The sequence below is a fragment of the Abramis brama genome, assembly GCF_963993115.1.
Source record: "Abramis brama genome assembly, chromosome: 25".
In the NCBI taxonomy this organism is placed as follows: Eukaryota; Metazoa; Chordata; class Actinopteri; order Cypriniformes; family Leuciscidae; genus Abramis; species Abramis brama.
The window spans coordinates 28,922,606-28,945,519 of record NC_139987.1 but is presented as its reverse complement, the minus strand read 5'-3'; the positions used below and the strand labels follow the sequence as shown (position 1 = coordinate 28,945,519).

The 22,914-nt window shown below is 42.2% G+C and overlaps 1 protein-coding gene across 1 annotated transcript; it reads left to right on the top strand.

The window, feature by feature from the left end:
* The first annotated feature begins 328 nt into the window (after positions 1-328).
* ets2 (v-ets avian erythroblastosis virus E26 oncogene homolog 2) lies at positions 329-13,099 on the top strand. Its single transcript, XM_084104908.1, has 10 exons — positions 329-531; positions 1,014-1,067; positions 2,353-2,461; positions 3,819-3,938; positions 4,168-4,368; positions 5,232-5,294; positions 6,075-6,284; positions 6,714-6,971; positions 10,605-10,723; positions 10,975-13,099. The coding sequence occupies exons 2-10, from the start codon at positions 1,020-1,022 to the stop codon at positions 11,188-11,190; spliced, it is 1,344 nt and encodes a 447-aa protein (XP_083961034.1). The 5' UTR covers positions 329-531; positions 1,014-1,019; the 3' UTR covers positions 11,191-13,099.
* Positions 13,100-22,914: the final 9,815 nt, after the last annotated feature.

Sequence of the window (22,914 nt, the reverse complement as noted above, 5' to 3'; positions counted from 1 at the left end):
CCTTAATGATCCGTTTAATTTGTATACTTTATAAATAATAATAATTATTTATTAAACAAATATCTCTTTAGAAGTTGTATTATAATTGCACCTAGATTTGTTTCCCACATCGTTTCCCCTATTTTTAATGAAATAATGCGCGTACAGATAATATCACATAATTTTAACTGAAGTCAAACAGTGAGTCACTGTATGTGAGTGTGCTCTGGCTCTGGCTCCTGTGCGCGCGGCCCTGGTGTGTCTCTGGCCCCTCCCACCTCTATCGTCATCATCATCCGTGAGCGCGCGCGCTGAACTCGCTCATAAATGCTGAAGATTCGCTCACGCGCACAGACGAAACACATCCTAAACGCGCTCACAAATCCATCGACACACTCTCACACGCTCACACACACACACACACATATATATCTATCTATCACGAGCTGCGAATATCAGCGCCATCGGTCGATATCAGGAGTGTAATCGATCGATCAGAGGAATAAAACAAACCGCGGAATTACTTCACCTATTTCTGCGGGAACTCAACAGGTTAGTAGCATTAAACCGATCAATTCTACATTATTTTCAATATCAGCCATTAACACGATTTACAGACAGCAGTTTGATTCTGTTCATTCTACTTCTAATTCTATTCATTTCATTTCATGTTCTGTTTTGTTTATAATCATTGTGTATTTTGATTCTGCAGTTGTGATGTGAAATATACATGAATAATGTGATTTAGATAATGACTAAATCATGTACTTTAGTGTTATATAATGTATATGAAGCTGAATCGCATTCTGTTCTGCTCGCTCATCAGTGACTCATGAATCATGAATCACTCACGTTTGACTCGCAGAAACTTTGTCAGATTCACTTCTGATCACACATTAATCAGTTTAATTAGACACGTTACAATTTACGCATTTACTGTTGTTGATTTTCAGTTAGATGGAAGAAGAAAATAATGATTATGATAATAATAATAATAATATGTATTTGTTATAAATATTTTCTTGCTTTCTCAGGTCTCAATGTGCAACATGGAGCCTATGTTACCTGGATTTAGAAACACACTAAAGGTAAGATCAGTATTTATACTTTATATAATTTTTTGGATTATTTCTCAGCCAGGTTTGTGTATTTGATGTTACACACCCAGATGTGCTCGTTTGTTATCAGACACACATCTGCTTGTGTGAACGCGCTCTCGATTAGATCTGTGCTGTGATTGGTCGAGAGGAGAGCTGCTGTAAAGTCATTGGAGGTCAGCTATGGTTCGCCCACGCAGTTCACTCTAGCACGGAACCGGAAAGCCATATATGGTCGTGCGCTCCCATTGGTGGAGTGGCTCTAGTGATGATGTCATGCGTAAGGGCGTGTCCTCTGGGTTTTTCCTGCCCGTGCTGGTTTGAACTCAATAGAGTTTTTGTGTGTGTGTGTGTGTGTGAGAGAGAGAGATATTATCTTTAACCTGTTCACTGTCACGCCCACTTTTTGAGCACAGATCTACGACCCAAGAATGGTCTGTTCTTAAAGAAACACTCAGCGGATTATTGCAGAAGTGAAAGCACTTCAAAACTGAAAGTGTATAAAAGTTACAGAAGTTTGTCTACTGTTAAGCAAACTTACTGAACTAAACCTTATATATTACTGATTTTTTTACTAAATAATTTGGCCTAATTTTTTTTATTTTACTAAATAAAAAAACACACAGCCACATGTCCAGGTTGAACCAAGTTGTGTTCCAAATTTAAAGTCCCCCTGTAGTTTATGATTTTATCCCTTAAAACTCATCTCTGATCACCAAAATGACATCTTTAAACGTTTTTTCTTTGAAAAAAAATCTTTATGCCTTAAAATATCTTGAATGTAACTCGACACCCTTGCCTCATTTAGTATGCGCGGTTCTATGAATATGCAAATGAGCCCCGCTTCCACTCACTCACTCGGCTCAGAGATCCACTGGTTGACGATCACACGTTGACCTGATTGGTTACAAGGTAGTTTGTGACGTCAGAAACACCAGCGATTTCAAAGCGTGTTTTTGAGACTGTCTTTGGTTCACTGCAGTTTTAAGGAGGAAATACTCAGCAATGGTGTCGACTTATGAATTTACACATGCTTTGTCTTAAAGCATATTAAAAACACCACATAGACACATAAACTACATTAAAAGCTGGATTAAGTTGGTTCCTGTGATATTTTGTTTATGTACTTTACCGATTCTGATGCGTTCACCAAGATTACGAGGCACATGAATATAAACCGCAGTGATGTCCACCGATACGTCATTGAGAATAAACACTGCAACCTGTCGATGTTTGATGTCATGGTGACTTTAGCTTGTGTGTGTGTTCTCCTCAGCGTCAGGCGGCGTTCGAGATGTTTGAGGACCCGATGTCCCTGTTCTCCAGCTTCTGTCCGCTGGAGGAGGAGCAGGAGGTGCCGTCCGGCCTGGACTGCTTCTCTCAGGGTAAGAACACCATCACTGCGGATCGCTTCAGTTTCAACCATTACGATTTCTATCGATTCCTATTTTCAATTCCAATAAAGTAAAAAAAAAAATACAGGTATCATTCACATTAAGTCTTATTGCAAAACATGTAATTGTATCTGAATATCATGAACAGAAACAGGCTAAAGAACTCTTACACAAGGAGCGTTTGCCTGTGGTTTAAAAACACCATAGAAGAACAACTAGCAGAACTAATATACACTTCAAGCATCATTAAAGACAATAAACACTCAGTGATTAAACAAGAACAAATAAAAAATGAGCAATCGCAACAAACAGACACAACTGAACAAAGATACGATTGAACTAAACAGTGTTTTAAGATTTTCAGGTTCAGAAACTGTAATCAAATCTAAAATAACACTGCAGTTTATAAATACAATATGCATTACAAATATAGTTACAGAAGTTATTCAGTGAAGAACGAGTGGATTTTCTCTTTGTCTTGTGTTGTTTGATTAGTGTTATTATAGCGACGGCAGGAATATTAGTGTTATTATAGAGACGGCAGGAATATTAGTGTTATTATAGCAGGAATATTAGTGTTATTATAGCAGGAATATTAGTGTTATTATAGCAGGAATATTAGTGTTATTATAGCAGGAATATTAGTGTTATTATAGCAGGAATATTAGTGTTATTATAGCAGGAATATTAGTGTTATTATAGCAGGAATATTAGTGTTATTATAGCAGGAATATTAGTGTTATTATAGCAGGAATATTAGTGTTATTATAGCAGGAATATTAGTGTTATTATAGATCAGGAATATTAGTGTTATTATAGAGCGGGAATATTAGTGTTATTATAGAGCGGGAATATTAGTGTTATTATAGAGCGGGAATATTAGTGTTATTATAGAGACGGCAGGAATATTAGTGTTATTATAGAGCGGGAATATTAGTGTTATTATAGAGCGGGAATATTAGTGTTATTATAGAGCGGGAATATTAGTGTTATTATAGAGACGGCAGGAATATTAGTGTTATTATAGAGACGGCAGGAATATTAGTGTTATTATAGCAGGAATATTAGTGTTATTATAACAGGAATATTAGTGTTATTATAGCAGGAATATTAGTGTTATTATAGATCAGGAATATTAGGCTGCTGTCCCTTTAAGAGCTGCCCAATATAGTGACGCACACTGAAGACAGTCGTCTCGCACTTTAAGTCATATTGAAACGCTCACAAAGGAATCGATAAAAGGAATCGAAATTGTAATTTTATAACAAGGATCCGACTCCCAGCCCTCCTCATTACTGGCCAACATGTTCCTGTAAGTTCACAGCAGGTTCTCGTGTGTGTGTTTCAGATGCCGGTGTGTGTGCGGTGCCGCTGCTGACGCCCTGCAGTAAAGCCGTGGTCAGTCAGGCGCTGAAGGACAGTTTCAACGGCTTCTCGAAGGTCCAGCGCATCTGTGGCATCTCCAGCAGTGAGTCCCGTCTCCTAACACTGAACACTAGCGGTGCAGCGGGTCCGAGATTATCCCTGATCCCTTTAAGTAATAAATTATTATTATTATTTTTTTGCTGATCCGAAAAATGATCCAATCTGTGGCTCAAAAACCATAAATGATCCGTGAGTTCTGTGATCCGTTGCACCACCACTGACCACATGTTTGTTTTGAGGACGATGTGTTTGTAATGATCTCTGTCCTGTAGACCCGCGGAAGTGGAGCAAGCAGCACGTGTCCCAGTGGCTGTACTGGGCGTCCGGAGAGTTCAGCCTCACCAACATCAACTTCTTTAAGTTCGACATGAGCGGGCAGGAGCTGTGCGACCTGGGAAAGGACGGGTTCCTGGATCTGGCTCCGGATTTCGTGGGCGATATTCTGTGGGAACATCTGGAGCAGATGATGAGAGGTGACGCAGCGTTCTGCTCTCAGACTAATGTAGAATATAGAATTCTTGTCTGAGCTTTTTCATGTAGAAATTCCAAGTTTTTTCTGTAGTATTTACAGAATAATTTTTATCAGTGCAGTAAATGCATCTTGATCTAAGAATGTTTAGATATCTGTGAAATACAAAGACAGAAACACTGAGGAGGGAAATCATTGACTAAAACTCTAATCAAATGTAAAGACTAGCGATGCACGATATATATATCAGCCACCATATCAGTATCGGCCGAAATATGTTCATTTTTAATGTTATCGTTATCGGCCGGATAAGAAAATTTGGCCGATATATTAAAACAGATAAATAATGTATAATTTCCTTCAACACTTCAGATGCTCACTGTTCAACATGATGATTTTAGAATTGCTTGAAATATGATTGAAATCACTTCAAAAATGGAAATTATCGGTTATCGGCTTTCAAATATAAAGAATTATCGGTTTCCAAAAATAAAGAATTATTGGTTGTCGGTTTTCAAATATAAAGAATTATCGGTTATCGGCTTTTAAATATAAAGAATTATCGGTTATCGGCTTTTAAATATAAAGAATTATCGGTTATCGGCTTTCAAATATAAAGAATTATCGGTTATCGGCTTTCAAATATAAAGAATTATCGGTTATCGGCTTTCAAATATAAAGAATTATCGGTTATCGGCTTTCAAATATAAAGAATTATCGGTTTCCAAAAATAAAGAATTATTGGTTGTCGGTTTTCAAATATAAAGAATTATCGGTTATTGGTATAAGCCAAAATGTTGATATGGGTGCATGCCTACTTTAGTGTGATTCCCGAGCTGACGTCTGATTGGGTGTTTTCTCCCTCAGCCTGTCAGGAGGGCGACGAGGTGAAAGTCTCTGAGTGTGGATGGACGAGCAGCAGCTCCAGCAGTAAGTGTTGTTTCTTTCCATGTCTGTCAGGATGTTTACATGCTCTGATTTCCGTCAATCTTTATTCATCTCAGAATCTCAGAGAGAAGAGAGTCTGTGCATTTTAACAATTCAAGCTGATTCAAGGCGAGACACTACAGGCATTGTTTTTTTATGCATTTGGTCTATTTTGCTTACATAACATTTGCTTCTATTCAGCCTAGTGGAAAGAAAACATGCAAAATGCAAATTTAAGTGTTTATTTTATTGCACTTTATCTCTTTGAATCTGTTGATTTTAATTTCAGTACATAGTTTGAATCAGATATCTCCAGTTCAGCAGCTTTACACACACCAAACTTTAGTTTTATAAACATTCTGTTTGTTTGGTTATATATATATATATATATATATATATATATATATATATATATATATATCCTTGCCTGATTTATACAACATTTTATTCCTAAAAACATGGTGAAAATGTATTTTCCTTCTGTCTGTTGACAGTATTTTCTGATTTATGGAGTGAAAAACTTGGTTTTATTCAATGTTTCCAAAATTTCAGCAAATGGCTGCATGTTTAAACAAAACATTCCAGAAAACTTATAATACAAAACATTTGTCTTAATGTACTGTAATTAATCAACTGTGGAAAGAATGATGACATCTAATTTATTCACCTGTAGTGTCTTGTCATAGAGTCAGAGGTTCAGAACAAGCCCTGAGGGGATTGCTGTGGAACATCAACAGCGATCTTGTAATCTGACTACAGTGTGATGTGTGTTTGTGTCTGAAGGTCTCAGTCTGGAGGAATGTTCTCTGAAAGTTCCTGATAGTCGCATGAGTCTCCTCCGAGAGCTCTTCGAGACGTCTAATGATTCAGTCCTGTTGGCATCGGGTCAGGAGCTCTCTATGTATCCCAAACCTCAGCTCAGCACCGTCAGCATCAGCTACATGAGTCGAGAGTCCTCCGCCGCTAAAGCCACTCAGCGTCTCAATACAACAGGTCAGATATCAGATATCTCACACATCCGTCATCGCCAGTGTTGGGGAAACGCCTTACAACTTATTACATAATAAGAATACTTTTTCGATGTAACAAGTAACGCATTACAAGTAACATGCTTTTCGTAGTCAGATTAATTTTTCAGTGTAACGAGTAAATAACGCATTACAAGTAACATGCATTTTGTAGTCAGATTAATTTTTCGATGTAACAAGTAACGCATTACAAATAACATGCATGCATGCTTACTTTTTTGGTGTAACGAGGAAAGTAATGCATTACTTTACATGAAAAAGAACTAAGTAACATAATTAGATACTTTTTTAGGGAGCAACGCAAGATTGTAACGCATTACTGTCCCAACACCGGTCATCACAGTGAGTTGATGTACTAGAGTGTGTGTAGTAACCGAACGCTGTGTGTCCACAGTCTCGTCCCGGGATCAGACGTCGGTGGAGAGTCTGGAGAACGCTGAGGAGTGTGTTCTCCGCTCATGGGGAAGCCACTCGTCTCTCGCTGACGCCCAGCGTGTCCCGTCCTATGACAGCTTCGAGGAGGAGTTTGGATCCGCTCCGCTGGGTCTGGGCAAACAGGGACTGTCCTTCAAAGACTACGTTCAGGAGAGGAACGAGCCGCTGGAACAGGGCAAGCCTGTGATCGCTGCCGCAGTGCTCGCTGGCTTCACCGGTGCGTTACATCACTGCATTACTCACACTGCACACTCATGCAAACATGCTTTTCTTATTTAGTATTTTTGTCTTGTTTCCGGTCCAAATATCTAAAGATTCTTAAATCAAGATGCATTTACTAAAGTAGTAAAAGACCATAAGATATTATGTTTTGTTTTCTTGGGAAATAAATCAAAATTAAGTGAGTTGTTGCTTAAAAGCTAAATTATCTGCAAATGGGGTCAGAAAAATAATCTTAATTAAAACAGAAACAAAATTATTTTTCTGACCCCATTGGTGGATAATTTTGCTTGTTTTGAGCAACAACTCACTTAATTTTGTTTTATTTCCCAAAATAACAAGACATAATTTTCTTGTGGTCTTTTACTAATTTAGTGTGTGTTGGACAGGTAGTGGCCCCATCCAGCTGTGAGTTTAATGTGTGTGTGTGTGTTGGACAGGTAGTGGCCCCATCTAGCTGTGAGTTTAACGTGTGTGTGTGTGTGTGTTGGACAGGTAGCGGCCCCATCCAGCTGTGAGTTTAACCCGTGTGTGTGTGTGTGTGTGTGTGTGTTGGACAGGTAGCGGCCCCATCCAGCTGTGAGTTTAACCCGTGTGTGTGTGTGTGTGTGTGTGTGTTGGACAGGTAGCGGCCCCATCCAGCTGTGAGTTTAACCCGTGTGTGTGTGTGTGTGTTGGACAGGTAGTCAATGCCGATAAAGCATTAATTGTTGGAGATTTTAACATACACGTAGATAATCCAAATGATGCGTTAGGGGCTGCGTTTACAGATTTATTAAACTCCTTTGGGGTCAAGCAAAACGTTACCGGACCAACTCATCGTTTTAATCATACACTCGATTTAATTATATCACATGGAACCGATCCAACCGATATAGATATCATTCCACAAAGTGATGATATCACTGACCATTACATGGTAACTTGCATATTACGTACTCCTGTAATATATCATGCTGCGGCGTGTTATCGATCAGGCAGAACAATCCTTCCATCCACCATAGATAATTTTTCAAATTGCTTATCTAATCTGTCTCATCTGCTGCCTGAACCCAAACAAACAGATGAACTAGAGGAATTAACTAGCACTATGAGCACCATTCTCTCTAGAACATTGGATATTGTTGCACCCATTAGATTAAAAAAGGTCAAAGAGAAAAGTAAAGCACCATGGTACAACAATACTACGCATGTTCTAAAGAGAGAAACCCGTAATTTAGAGCGTAAATGGAAACAAACTAATTTAGAGGTCTTTAGAATCGCGTGGAAAGACAGTATGTCACGTTATAAAAAGGCCCTAAAAGCGGCCAGGGCTGAGCACCTCCGCAAACTAATAGAAAATAACCAAAACAATCCTAGGTTTTTATTTAACACCGTGGCTAGACTAACAAATAAACAGACGTCACCCAAACAAAATATCCCGTTACAGTTTAGTAGTAATGATTTCATGAAGTTCTTCACTGAGAAAATAGAAAACATCAGAACCACAATTGTAAACGTTCAATCCTCAATCGCGCCTTATAATTCAGCCTCAATTATCACCCCGAAAGAACAATTACAGTGCTTTACAACTATAGAACAAAAAGAGTTAAATAAACTTATCACTTCATCTAAAACAACAACATGTTTATTAGATCCTATACCAACTAAACTACTGAAAGAAGTGTTACCTATAGTGGAAGAGCCTCTCCTCAATATTATTAACTCATCTTTATCTTTAGGTCATGTTCCAAGAACATTTAAACTGGCAGTTATAAAACCTCTCATTAAGAAACCACAATTAGACCCACATAATCTAGCAAATTATAGACCCATTTCCAATCTTCCTTTTATGTCTAAAATACTAGAAAAAGTTGTGTCCGCTCAACTGGGCTCTTTCTTGCAAGAAAATGACATCTATGAAAAGTTTCAGTCAGGATTCAGGCCGCACCATAGCACTGAAACTGCGCTCGTTAAAATCACAAATGATTTACTTTTAGCTTCTGACCAAGGCTGTATCTCAATACTAGTTTTACTTGATCTTAGTGCTGCGTTCGATACTATAGATATATCGATACGTCTACAAAATTATACTGGTGTTCAAGGACAAGCATTAAGCTGGTTCAGATCATACTTATCAGACCGCTACCATTTTGTCTATTTAAATGGAGAAAAATCGATCATAACTTCAGTAAACTATGGAGTGCCGCAGGGATCTGTGTTGGGCCCTCTGTTATTCTCAATATATATGCTGCCCCTTGGAAATATTATGGAATTATGTAACATGGAATTAGTTTCCATTGTTATGCTGATGACACTCAAATTTATATTTCATCACGGCCAGATGAAAATGCTAAATTATCCAAATTTACAGAGTGTGTTAAAGATATAAAAGATTGGATGACGCGCAATTTTCTTTTATTAAATCCAGACAAGACAGAGGTAATACTTATCGGTTCAAAAAACCACCCACAAAACCTCTCACACTACAACTTTAACATAGTAGGATGTCCTGTTACTTTATCCTCTACAGTAAAAGACCTGGGTGTTATACTAGACTGCAACCTGTCTTTTGAAAATCATATTTCATATGTTACAAGAACAGCCTTTTTCCACCTTAGAAACATTGCTAAGCTACGTAACATGCTATCAGTTTCTGATGCAGAAAAGTTAGTTCATGCATTCATGACCTCGAGACTAGATTACTGTAATGCTTTATTAGCCGGTTGTCCTGCATCCTCAATAAACAAGCTACAGTTAGTCCAAAATGCCGCCGCTAGAGTTCTTACTAGATCAAGAAAATATGATCATATAACACCAATTTTATCATCACTACATTGGTTACCTATAAAGTTCCGTATTAATTATAAGTTATTGCTACTGACTTATAAAGCCCTAAACGGCCTAGCTCCAGTCTATTTAACGGATCTTCTATCGCCCTATAATCCATCACGCTCTTTAAGATCATTAAATTCGAGGCTTTTGGTCATACCTAGGATATCCAGATCCACCAAAGGAGGGAGAGCATTTTCACATTTAGCTCCAAAACTCTGGAATAGTCTTCCTGATACTGTTCGTTGCTCAGACTCGCTCTCCCAGTTTAAAACTAGATTAAAGACGCATCTCTTCAGCCAGGCATTCATATAATACTTTTAATCTTACAGTTAAATCCGACCTCTAATTCATAAACGCCAGAGGAGAACTGGCCCCCGACTGAGCCTGGGTTCTCCCAAGGTTTTTTTTTCTCCATTAGGTCACCTGATGGAGTTTTTCGGTTCCTTGCCACTGTTGCCTTTGGCTTGCTCAGTTGGGGATATTTGGGGATATTTAATTTAATTAATCAATCAACAATACTATTGATCAGCATTACCAAACGTGGACGTTTTCCACTAGAAACAAACATTGATGTATTATTTTAATTTAATACTGTGAAGCTGTTTTGATACAACCTGTATTGTGAAAAGCGCTATATAAATAAACTTGACTTGACTTGACAGGTAGCGGCCCCATCCAGCTGTGAGTTTAACGTGTGTGTGTGTGTGTGTTGGACAGGTAGCGGCCCCATCCAGCTGTGAGTTTAACGTGTGTGTTGGACAGGTAGCGGCCCCATACAGCAGTGAGTTTAACGTGTGTGTGTGTGTGTGTTGGACAGGTAGCGGCCCCATCCAGCTGTGGCAGTTCCTGCTGGAGCTTCTGACCGACACGAGCTGTCAGAACATCATCAGCTGGACCGGCGACGGCTGGGAGTTCAAACTCACCGACCCCGACGAGGTGACACACTCATTTTATAGCGGCAATCCCGCACACTGTCAATACTTGCAAACGAGTATCAACATTTTATTAGCAACGTTTCGGTCTCATGACCGTCATCAGGCATAAACCATACTAATGTGTTCTCCCACACACACACACACACACACACACACACACACACCCTGCAGGCTGATCGATATAATGGCAAATATAGAAATATAATAGAGCGGGGGTTTGAGACCCAGTTTGAGATGTGGTGTGTTCCTCAGGTGGCCCGTCGCTGGGGAAAGAGGAAGAACAAGCCGAAGATGAACTACGAGAAGTTGAGTCGAGGCCTGCGCTACTACTACGACAAGAACATCATCCACAAGACTTCTGGGAAGCGCTACGTTTACCGTTTCGTCTGCGACCTGCAGAACCTGCTGGGATACACGGTGGAGGAGCTGCACAGCATGCTGGGAGTTCAGCCGGACACCGAGGACTGAACCCGAACCCAGCGCGTGTGTGTCGGCGCAGACCTCGAGGAGGTCTCGGTTTCTCTGCGGTTCCCCATCTGAGGTCTGATCATCTGATCATCTTGTGTTCAGAACCAGGCCTGTACAGTAGACTAGCGGCGAGGCGGAAACACAGAGCTATTTTCTGCTGTTCGCTCATGCCAGGAATGCCTTTTCTGAGACGTTCCAGCGCTTTGTTCACTGAGAACTGGATTTTCAGGTTTGGAATCACATCATGTGGCCTTTCAAACGGAGAGAGCATTATTAACAATCATTCCGAACTTTACCTGTGCTTTGATTTAATCAGATCTGCTTCTGCTCGCCTGTGTTTCGTGAGCGATTGATTGTACATGAGATGATCCGATGTTTATTTATTTGACTGTGCTGAATACAGCAGGTCACGGACTGGGGGTTTGTTTCGCTCAGGTTAAAGAGACGTGTGAATGTTTACTCGTGTTTACCAAAGTGAAGAGTCGTCTCAGCACGGTAAACTCTGTGTTCGTACAGCGATGAATGTCTCGTTCTCTTCTCACGCACACTTTCAGCGTCAGAACGACTGTGTAAAATACATTTATCTCCTATATCTGCGTTACTGTAGACCCAGCTCACAGAAACATGCTTTACAGGGTTTCTTCAACTGCTTACACACAAAATCCTCACAATTTCTGAAACCTGACACTCAAACACCAGAAACACACACCAGATCTGCAAAACCACACACCAATTCTCGGCCTTCGACTCAGTTTTCAATGACATAAAACAACACACAATTCTCTCTGTAACACACAAACATCTAACAGAGTATCTTAAGTTCCTTTTTCAAACACAACCTATCAAAACACCACAGTAATTCATCAGAGCCTCACACACACTCCTCACATGTGCAAACACTCATCGCTTTACTGAACACACACCAATCATGGCTTTAGAATAGGCCTATTAACAGGTCAAAGGTCGAGTTTGGTTTTGAATAACTGTGTGTATATGATATATCCAAAAATATAATATTATGGCGAAGGTGTTTGCAACGTAAGACAAACGTTTGCTTTTGAGATGTTTGTGATATTCTGAATGCAGAGCTTCATTCAGCGAGAGACGTGAGGCGTTGGGCTTTTTGTTTGCAATTCTTGGATTTGTGTGTAAAGTTTTGAAAAAAAGAGGCAAAGTTTTGAAAATGTGTGTAAGCAGTTGAAAAAAAACTGTAAGAACGTTTTGCTAATGTTCCCATTAAGTTATGAAAGCGTTATTTCTGAATATTCTATCAACATTCAAAATGTCTATTTTTTCAAATGTTTTAAAAATGTTTTTTTGTTGTTGCTATGTGAGCATTACGGGAACATTCAATTTAAAGACATGATAACTCTAAACGAACGTTCTATTATCGTAACTGGAAGAACTTTTGTTCATATCTCTGAGAGAATGATCCCTGGACTATTATTCTCATAATTTATACAGATATCACGTGATTATTCATCACTACTTCTGTAAATGTGTGTATATGTGTGTATTTGATTGTTTTTCTAAAATACAGTTGCTCTGAACTGGGTTCAGACTGGTTTATAGGTTTATTTTACAGATGATCTACGAGCGAGAGATTTATTGATCAGTTAAAAGTGTTTCTAGGGAACGACTGCAGGATCTTCTGAATCACTCAGTCTTTATTATCAAACCTTTATTAGTCATACATGTGATGTTTGTGCTGAACGTCCTCTGAACCGAGTGACTTGCGCTAGTGGAAACATGTTCAGTGTGTGTGTGTGTGTGTGTGTGTGTGTGTGTGTGAATGTTTGAGAGGCATTTGACTCATGAGAATCTGTCCAGACGTGCATCTTCATGTCATCAACGCACTGAACAGTTTAATATCTCTGTGAAAGTCAACAAATAAATTCTCGTTAAATGATGTGACGTGTGGAGCGTTTTCTCTCTGAAATCAACATTTTTGACTCCAAGGCTCAACAACATTTAACAAGTACATACTGTATATTATCATTAATATGTGTCCTCTGGTACATCTGCAAAACAAACAAAAACTATTTTAGTCTATAGACTTATATAGTCTCTGTAAATTTCAGAAAGTCTTAATGAGAACCAAACTATTCTGTTTTTGTCCATTTTCATCTGTCTTTAGTGTGTGTAATGTTCAGAGCACAGTGTGCTTTTCAAAAGGAGGGGCTTCATAAAGACAGGAACTAAACAGAGCGTTACTGACAGACGGGAAGAGAGGAGCTGCAACAATGGAGAATATGAGGAAAATAATCAACATTCAAGCAGGAAAACCTGTTCTAGTAGAGCCTGAAAACATCAAGACTTTGTAAAAGGGCAGAATAGTTCCCCTTAAAGAGCCCAATCTGTTGTATTTTGTTCATTTCCATGACTTTTCCAGGTGTAGAACACACACTTATTGTATTCTTATTCTTATTAATAAGATTCTTATTTCATGACGTCACTAGGATCTGTCATTCAGAAACATGGTTTATCCCATCACTGTTATCATCTAGCTACTGGAGTGCCTCAGGGATCAGTGCTGGGACCGCTTCTCTTCTCCATCTACATGTCATCACTAGGATCTGTCATTCAGAAACATGGTTTATCCCATCACTGTTATCATCTAGCTACTGGAGTGCCTCAGGGATCAGTGCTGGGACCACTTCTCTTCTCCATCCACATGTCATCACTAGTGTCTGTCATTCAGAAACATGGTTTATCCCATCACTGTTATCATCTAGCTACTGGAGTGCCTCAGGGATCAGTGCTGGGACCGCTTCTCTTCTCCATCTACATGTCATCACTAGGATCTGTCATTCAGAAACATGGTTTTTCCCATCACTGTTATCATCTAGCTACTGGAGTGCCTCAGGGATCAGTGCTGGGACCGCTTCTCTTCTCCATCTACATGTCATCAGTAGGATCTGTCATTCAGAAACATGGTTTTTCCCATCACTGTTATCATCTAGCTACTGGAGCGCCTCAGGGCTCAGTGCTGGGGCCACTTCTCTTCTCCATCTACATGTCATCAGTAGGATCTGTCATTCAGAAACATGGTTTTTCCCATCACTGTTATCATCTAGCTACTGGAGTACATCAGGGCTCAGTGCTGGGACCGCTTCTCTTCTCCATCTACATGTCATCAGTAGGATCTGTCATTCAGAAACATGGTTTTTCCCATCACTGTTATCATCTAGCTACTGGAGTGCCTCAGGGATCAGTGCTGGGACCACTTCTCTTCTCCATCTACATGTCATCACTAGGATCTGTCATTCAGAAACATGGTTTTTCCCATCACTGTTATCATCTAGCTACTGGAGTGCCTCAGGGATCAGTGCTGGGGCCACTTCTCTTCTCCATCCACATGTCATCACTAGTGTCTGTCATTCAGAAACATGGTTTATCCCATCACTGTTATCATCTAGCTACTGGAGTGCCTCAGGGATCAGTGCTGGGACCGCTTCTCTTCTCCATCTACATGTCATCACTAGGATCTGTCATTCAGAAACATGGTTTTTCCCATCACTGTTATCATCTAGCTACTGGAGTGCCTCAGGGCTCAGTGCTGGGGCCACTTCTCTTCTCCATCTACATGTCATCACTAGTGTCTGTCATTCAGAAACATGGTTTTCCCATCACTGTTATCATCTAGCTACTGGAGTGCCTCAGGGATCAGTGCTGGGGCCACTTCTCTTCTCCATCTACATGTCATCACTAGTGTCTGTCATTCAGAAACATGGTTTTCCCATCACTGTTATCATCTAGCTACTGGAGTGCCTCAGGGCTCAGTGCTGGGACCGCTTCTCTTCTCCATCTACATGTCATCACTAGTGTCTGTCATTCAGAAACATGGTTTATCCCATCACTGTTATCATCTAGCTACTGGAGTGCCTCAGGGCTCAGTGCTGGGACTGCTTCTCTTCTCCATCTACATGTCATCACTAGTGTCTGTCATTCAGAAACATGGTTTTCCCATCACTGTTATCATCTAGCTACTGGAGTGCCTCAGGGCTCAGTGCTGGGACCGCTTCTCTTCTCCATCTACATGTCATCACTAGGATCTGTCATTCAGAAACATGGTTTTCCCATCACTGTTATCATCTAGCTACTGGAGTGCCTCAGGGATCAGTGCTGGGGCCACTTCTCTTCTCCATCTACATGTCATCACTAGTGTCTGTCATTCAGAAACATGGTTTTCCCATCACTGTTATCATCTAGCTACTGGAGTGCCTCAGGGCTCAGTGCTGGGACCGCTTCTCTTCTCCATCTACATGTCATCACTAGGATCTGTCATTCAGAAACATGGTTTTTCCCATCACTGTTATCATCTAGCTACTGGAGTGCCTCAGGGATCAGTGCTGGGGCCACTTCTCTTCTCCATCTACATGTCATCACTAGTGTCTGTCATTCAGAAACATGGTTTTCCCATCACTGTTATCATCTAGCTACTGGAGTGCCTCAGGGCTCAGTGCTGGGACCGCTTCTCTTCTCCATCTACATGTCATCACTAGTGTCTGTCATTCAGAAACATGGTTTATCCCATCACTGTTATCATCTAGCTACTGGAGTGCCTCAGGGCTCAGTGCTGGGACCGCTTCTCTTCTCCATCTACATGTCATCACTAGTGTCTGTCATTCAGAAACATGGTTTATCCCACCACTGTTATCATCTAGCTACTGGAGTGCCTCAGGGCTCAGTGCTGGGGCCACTTCTCTTCTCCATCTACATGTCATCACTAGTGTCTGTCATTCAGAAACATGGTTTATCCCACCACTGTTATCATCTAGCTACTGGAGTGCCTCAGGGCTCAGTGCTGGGGCCACTTCTCTTCTCCATCTACATGTCATCACTAGTGTCTGTCATTCAGAAACATGGTTTATCCCATCACTGTTATCATCTAGCTACTGGAGTGCCTCAGGGCTCAGTGCTGGGACCGCTTCTCTTCTCCATCTACATGTCATCACTAGGATCTGTCATTCAGAAACATGGTTTTTCCCATCACTGTTATCATCTAGCTACTGGAGTGCCTCAGGGATCAGTGCTGGGACCGCTTCTCTTCTCCATCTACATGTCATCAGTAGGATCTGTCATTCAGAAACATGGTTTTTCCCATCACTGTTATCATCTAGCTACTGGAGCGCCTCAGGGCTCAGTGCTGGGGCCACTTCTCTTCTCCATCTACATGTCATCAGTAGGATCTGTCATTCAGAAACATGGTTTTTCCCATCACTGTTATCATCTAGCTACTGGAGTACATCAGGGCTCAGTGCTGGGACCGCTTCTCTTCTCCATCTACATGCCCATCACTAGGATCTGTCATTCAGAAACATGGTTTATCCCATCACTGTTATCATCTAGCTACTGGAGTGCCTCAGGGATCAGTGCTGGGACCACTTCTCTTCTCCATCTACATGTCATCACTAGGATCTGTCATTCAGAAACATGGTTTTTCCCATCACTGTTATCATCTAGCTACTGGAGTGCCTCAGGGATCAGTGCTGGGGCCACTTCTCTTCTCCATCCACATGTCATCACTAGTGTCTGTCATTCAGAAACATGGTTTATCCCATCACTGTTATCATCTAGCTACTGGAGTGCCTCAGGGATCAGTGCTGGGACCGCTTCTCTTCTCCATCTACATGTCATCACTAGGATCTGTCATTCAGAAACATGGTTTTTCCCATCACTGTTATCATCTAGCTACTGGAGTGCCTCAGGGCTCAGTGCTGGGGCCACTTCTCTTCTCCATCTACATGTCATCACTAGTGTCTGTCATTCAGAAACATGGTTTTCCCATCACTGTTATCATCTAGCTACTGGAGTGCCTCAGGGATCAGTGCTGGGGCCACTTCTCTTCTCCATCTACATGTCATCACTAGTGTCTGTCATTCAGAAACATGGTTTTCCCATCACTGTTATCATCTAGCTACTGGAGTGCCTCAGGGCTCAGTGCTGGGACCGCTTCTCTTCTCCATCTACATGTCATCACTAGTGTCTGTCATTCAGAAACATGGTTTATCCCATCACTGTTATCATCTAGCTACTGGAGTGCCTCAGGGCTCAGTGCTGGGACCGCTTCTCTTCTCCATCTACATGTCATCACTAGGATCTGTCATTCAGAAACATGGTTTTTCCCATCACTGTTATCATCTAGCTACTGGAGTGCCTCAGGGATCAGTGCTGGGGCCACTTCTCTTCTCCATCTACATGTCATCACTAGTGTCTGTCATTCAGAAACATGGTTTTCCCATCACTGTTATCATCTAGCTACTGGAGTGCCTCAGGGCTCAGTGCTGGGACCGCTTCTCTTCTCCATCTACATGTCATCACTAGTGTCTGTCATTCAGAAACATGGTTTATCCCATCACTGTTATCATCTAGCTACTGGAGTGCCTCAGGGCTCAGTGCTGGGACCGCTTCTCTTCTCCATCTACATGTCATCACTAGTGTCTGTCATTCAGAAACATGGTTTATCCCATCACTGTTATCATCTAGCTACTGGAGTGCCTCAGGGCTCAGTGCTGGGACCGCTTCTCTTCTCCATCTACATGTCATCACTAGTGTCTGTCATTCAGAAACATGGTTTATCCCACCACTGTTATCATCTAGCTACTGGAGTGCCTCAGGGCTCAGTGCTGGGGCCACTTCTCTTCTCCATCTACATGTCATCACTAGTGTCTGTCATTCAGAAACATGGTTTATCCCACCACTGTTATCATCTAGCTACTGGAGTGCCTCAGGGCTCAGTGCTGGGGCCACTTCTCTTCTCCATCTACATGTCATCACTAGTGTCTGTCATTCAGAAACATGGTTTATCCCATCACTGTTATCATCTAGCTACTGGAGTGCCTCAGGGCTCAGTGCTGGGACCGCTTCTCTTCTCCATCTACATGTCATCACTAGGATCTGTCATTCAGAAACATGGTTTTTCCCATCACTGTTATCATCTAGCTACTGGAGTGCCTCAGGGATCAGTGCTGGGACCGCTTCTCTTCTCCATCTACATGTCATCAGTAGGATCTGTCATTCAGAAACATGGTTTTTCCCATCACTGTTATCATCTAGCTACTGGAGCGCCTCAGGGCTCAGTGCTGGGGCCACTTCTCTTCTCCATCTACATGTCATCAGTAGGATCTGTCATTCAGAAACATGGTTTTTCCCATCACTGTTATCATCTAGCTACTGGAGTACATCAGGGCTCAGTGCTGGGACCGCTTCTCTTCTCCATCTACATGCCCATCACTAGGATCTGTCATTCAGAAACATGGTTTATCCCATCACTGTTATCATCTAGCTACTGGAGTGCCTCAGGGATCAGTGCTGGGACCACTTCTCTTCTCCATCTACATGTCATCACTAGGATCTGTCATTCAGAAACATGGTTTTTCCCATCACTGTTATCATCTAGCTACTGGAGTGCCTCAGGGATCAGTGCTGGGGCCACTTCTCTTCTCCATCCACATGTCATCACTAGTGTCTGTCATTCAGAAACATGGTTTATCCCATCACTGTTATCATCTAGCTACTGGAGTGCCTCAGGGATCAGTGCTGGGACCGCTTCTCTTCTCCATCTACATGTCATCACTAGGATCTGTCATTCAGAAACATGGTTTTTCCCATCACTGTTATCATCTAGCTACTGGAGTGCCTCAGGGCTCAGTGCTGGGGCCACTTCTCTTCTCCATCTACATGTCATCACTAGTGTCTGTCATTCAGAAACATGGTTTTCCCATCACTGTTATCATCTAGCTACTGGAGTGCCTCAGGGATCAGTGCTGGGGCCACTTCTCTTCTCCATCTACATGTCATCACTAGTGTCTGTCATTCAGAAACATGGTTTTCCCATCACTGTTATCATCTAGCTACTGGAGTGCCTCAGGGCTCAGTGCTGGGACCGCTTCTCTTCTCCATCTACATGTCATCACTAGTGTCTGTCATTCAGAAACATGGTTTATCCCATCACTGTTATCATCTAGCTACTGGAGTGCCTCAGGGCTCAGTGCTGGGACCGCTTCTCTTCTCCATCTACATGTCATCACTAGGATCTGTCATTCAGAAACATGGTTTTTCCCATCACTGTTATCATCTAGCTACTGGAGTGCCTCAGGGATCAGTGCTGGGGCCACTTCTCTTCTCCATCTACATGTCATCACTAGTGTCTGTCATTCAGAAACATGGTTTTCCCATCACTGTTATCATCTAGCTACTGGAGTGCCTCAGGGCTCAGTGCTGGGACCGCTTCTCTTCTCCATCTACATGTCATCACTAGTGTCTGTCATTCAGAAACATGGTTTATCCCATCACTGTTATCATCTAGCTACTGGAGTGCCTCAGGGCTCAGTGCTGGGACCGCTTCTCTTCTCCATCTACATGTCATCACTAGTGTCTGTCATTCAGAAACATGGTTTATCCCATCACTGTTATCATCTAGCTACTGGAGTGCCTCAGGGCTCAGTGCTGGGACCGCTTCTCTTCTCCATCTACATGTCATCACTAGTGTCTGTCATTCAGAAACATGGTTTATCCCACCACTGTTATCATCTAGCTACTGGAGTGCCTCAGGGCTCAGTGCTGGGGCCACTTCTCTTCTCCATCTACATGTCATCACTAGTGTCTGTCATTCAGAAACATGGTTTATCCCACCACTGTTATCATCTAGCTACTGGAGTGCCTCAGGGCTCAGTGCTGGGGCCACTTCTCTTCTCCATCTACATGTCATCACTAGTGTCTGTCATTCAGAAACATGGTTTATCCCATCACTGTTATCATCTAGCTACTGGAGTGCCTCAGGGCTCAGTGCTGGGACCGCTTCTCTTCTCCATCTACATGTCATCACTAGTGTCTGTCATTCAGAAACATGGTTTATCCCACCACTGTTATCATCTAGCCTCAGGGCTCAGTGTTGGGACCGCTTCTCTTCTCCATCTACATGTCATCACTAGTGTCTGTCATTCAGAAACATGGTTTTTCCCATCACTGTTATCATCTAGCTACTGGAGTGCCTCAGGGCTCAGTGCTGGGACCGCTTCTCTTCTCCATCTACATGTCATCACTAGGATCTGTCATTCAGAAACATGGTTTATCCCATCACTGTTATCATCTAGCTACTGGAGTGCCTCAGGGCTCAGTGCTGGGACCGCTTCTCTTCTCCATCTACATGTCATCACTAGGATCTGTCATTCAGAAACATGGTTTATCCCATCACTGTTATCATCTAGCTACTGGAGTGCCTCAGGGCTCAGTGCTGGGGCCACTTCTCTTCTCCATCTACATGTCATCACTAGATCTGTCATTCAGAAACATGGTTTATCCCATCACTGTTATCATCTAGCTACTGGAGTGCCTCAGGGCTCAGTGCTGGGACCGCTTCTCTTCTCCATCTACATGTCATCACTAGTGTCTGTCATTCAGAAACATGGTTTATCCCACCACTGTTATCATCTAGCTACTGGAGTGCCTCAGGGCTCAGTGCTGGGACCGCTTCTCTTCTCCATCTACATGTCATCACTAGTGTCTGTCATTCAGAAACATGGTTTTTCCCATCACTGTTATCATCTAGCTACTGGAGTGCCTCAGGGCTCAGTGCTGGGACCGCTTCTCTTCTCCATCTACATGTCATCACTAGGATCTGTCATTCAGAAACATGGTTTATCCCATCACTGTTATCATCTAGCTACTGGAGTGCCTCAGGGCTCAGTGCTGGGACTGCTTCTCTTCTCCATCTACATGTCATCACTAGTGTCTGTCATTCAGAAACATGGTTTATCCCATCACTGTTATCATCTAGCTACTGTAGTGCCTCAGGGATCAGTGCTGGGGCCACTTCTCTTCTCCATCTACATGTCATCACTAGATCTGTCATTCAGAAACATGGTTTATCCCATCACTGTTATCATCTAGCTACTGGAGTGCCTCAGGGCTCAGTGCTGGGACTGCTTCTCTTCTCCATCTACATGTCATCACTAGTGTCTGTCATTCAGAAACATGGTTTTTCCCATCACTGTTATCATCTAGCTACTGTAGTGCCTCAGGGATCAGTGCTGGGGCCACTTCTCTTCTCCATCTACATGTCATCACTAGATCTGTCATTCAGAAACATGGTTTATCCCATCACTGTTATCATCTAGCTACTGGAGTGCCTCAGGGCTCAGTGCTGGGACTGCTTCTCTTCTCCATCTACATGTCATCACTAGTGTCTGTCATTCAGAAACATGGTTTATCCTACCACTGTTATCATCTAGCTACTGGAGTGCCTCAGGGCTCAGTGCTGGGACCGCTTCTCTTCTCCATCTACATGTCATCACTAGATCTGTCATTCAGAAACATGGTTTATCCCATCACTGTTATCATCTAGCTACTGTAGTGCCTCAGGGATCAGTGCTGGGGCCACTTCTCTTCTCCATCTACATGTCATCACTAGGATCTGTCATTCAGAAACATGGTTTATCCCATCACTGTTATCATCTAGCTACTGGAGTGCCTCAGGGCTCAGTGCTGGGACCACTTCTCTTCTCCATCTACATGTCATCACTAGGATCTGTCATTCAGAAACATGGTTTATCCCATCACTGTTATCATCTAGCTACTGGAGTGCCTCAGGGCTCAGTGCTGGGACTGCTTCTCTTCTCCATCTACATGTCATCACTAGATCTGTCATTCAGAAACATGGTTTATCCCATCACTGTTATCATCTAGCTACTGTAGTGCCTCAGGGATCAGTGCTGGGGCCACTTCTCTTCTCCATCTACATGTCATCACTAGGATCTGTCATTCAGAAACATGGTTTATCCCATCACTGTTATCATCTAGCTACTGGAGTGCCTCAGGGCTCAGTGCTGGGACTGCTTCTCTTCTCCATCTACATGTCATCACTAGTGTCTGTCATTCAGAAACATGGTTTTTCCCATCACTGTTATCATCTAGCTACTGTAGTGCCTCAGGGATCAGTGCTGGGTCCACTTCTCTTCTCCATCTACATGTCATCACTAGATCTGTCATTCAGAAACATGGTTTATCCCATCACTGTTATCATCTAGCTACTGGAGTGCCTCAGGGCTCAGTGCTGGGACTGCTTCTCTTCTCCATCTACATGTCATCACTAGTGTCTGTCATTCAGAAACATGGTTTATCCCACCACTGTTATCATCTAGCTACTGGAGTGCCTCAGGGCTCAGTGCTGGGACCGCTTCTCTTCTCCATCTACATGTCATCACTAGTGTCTGTCATTCAGAAACATGGTTTATCCCACCACTGTTATCATCTAGCTACTGGAGTGCCTCAGGGCTCAGTGCTGGGACCGCTTCTCTTCTCCATCTACATGTCATCACTAGATCTGTCATTCAGAAACATGGTTTATCCCATCACTGTTATCATCTAGCTACTGGAGTGCCTCAGGGCTCAGTGCTGGGACCGCTTCTCTTCTCCATCTACATGTCATCACTAGTGTCTGTCATTCAGAAACATGGTTTATCCCACCACTGTTATCATCTAGCTACTGGAGTGCCTCAGGGCTCAGTGCTGGGGCCACTTCTCTTCTCCATCTACATGTCATCACTAGTGTCTGTCATTCAGAAACATGGTTTTTCCCATCACTGTTATCATCTAGCTACTGGAGTGCCTCAGGGCTCAGTGCTGGAGCCACTTCTCTTCTCCATCTACATGTCATCACTAGATTTGTCATTCAGAAACATGGTTTTTCCTATCAATCTTATGAGTTACTGTGGTGCCATC

Coding starts and splice junctions, on each gene's coding strand:
- ets2 (XM_084104908.1), top strand. CDS start 1,020: ATGTGCAACATGGAGCCTATGTTACCTGGATTTAGAAACACACTAAAG. Junction 1,068..2,352: donor GATTTAGAAACACACTAAAG/GTAAGATCAGTA, acceptor TGTTCTCCTCAG/CGTCAGGCGGCGTTCGAGAT. Junction 4,369..5,231: donor TCTGGAGCAGATGATGAGAG/GTGACGCAGCGT, acceptor TTTCTCCCTCAG/CCTGTCAGGAGGGCGACGAG.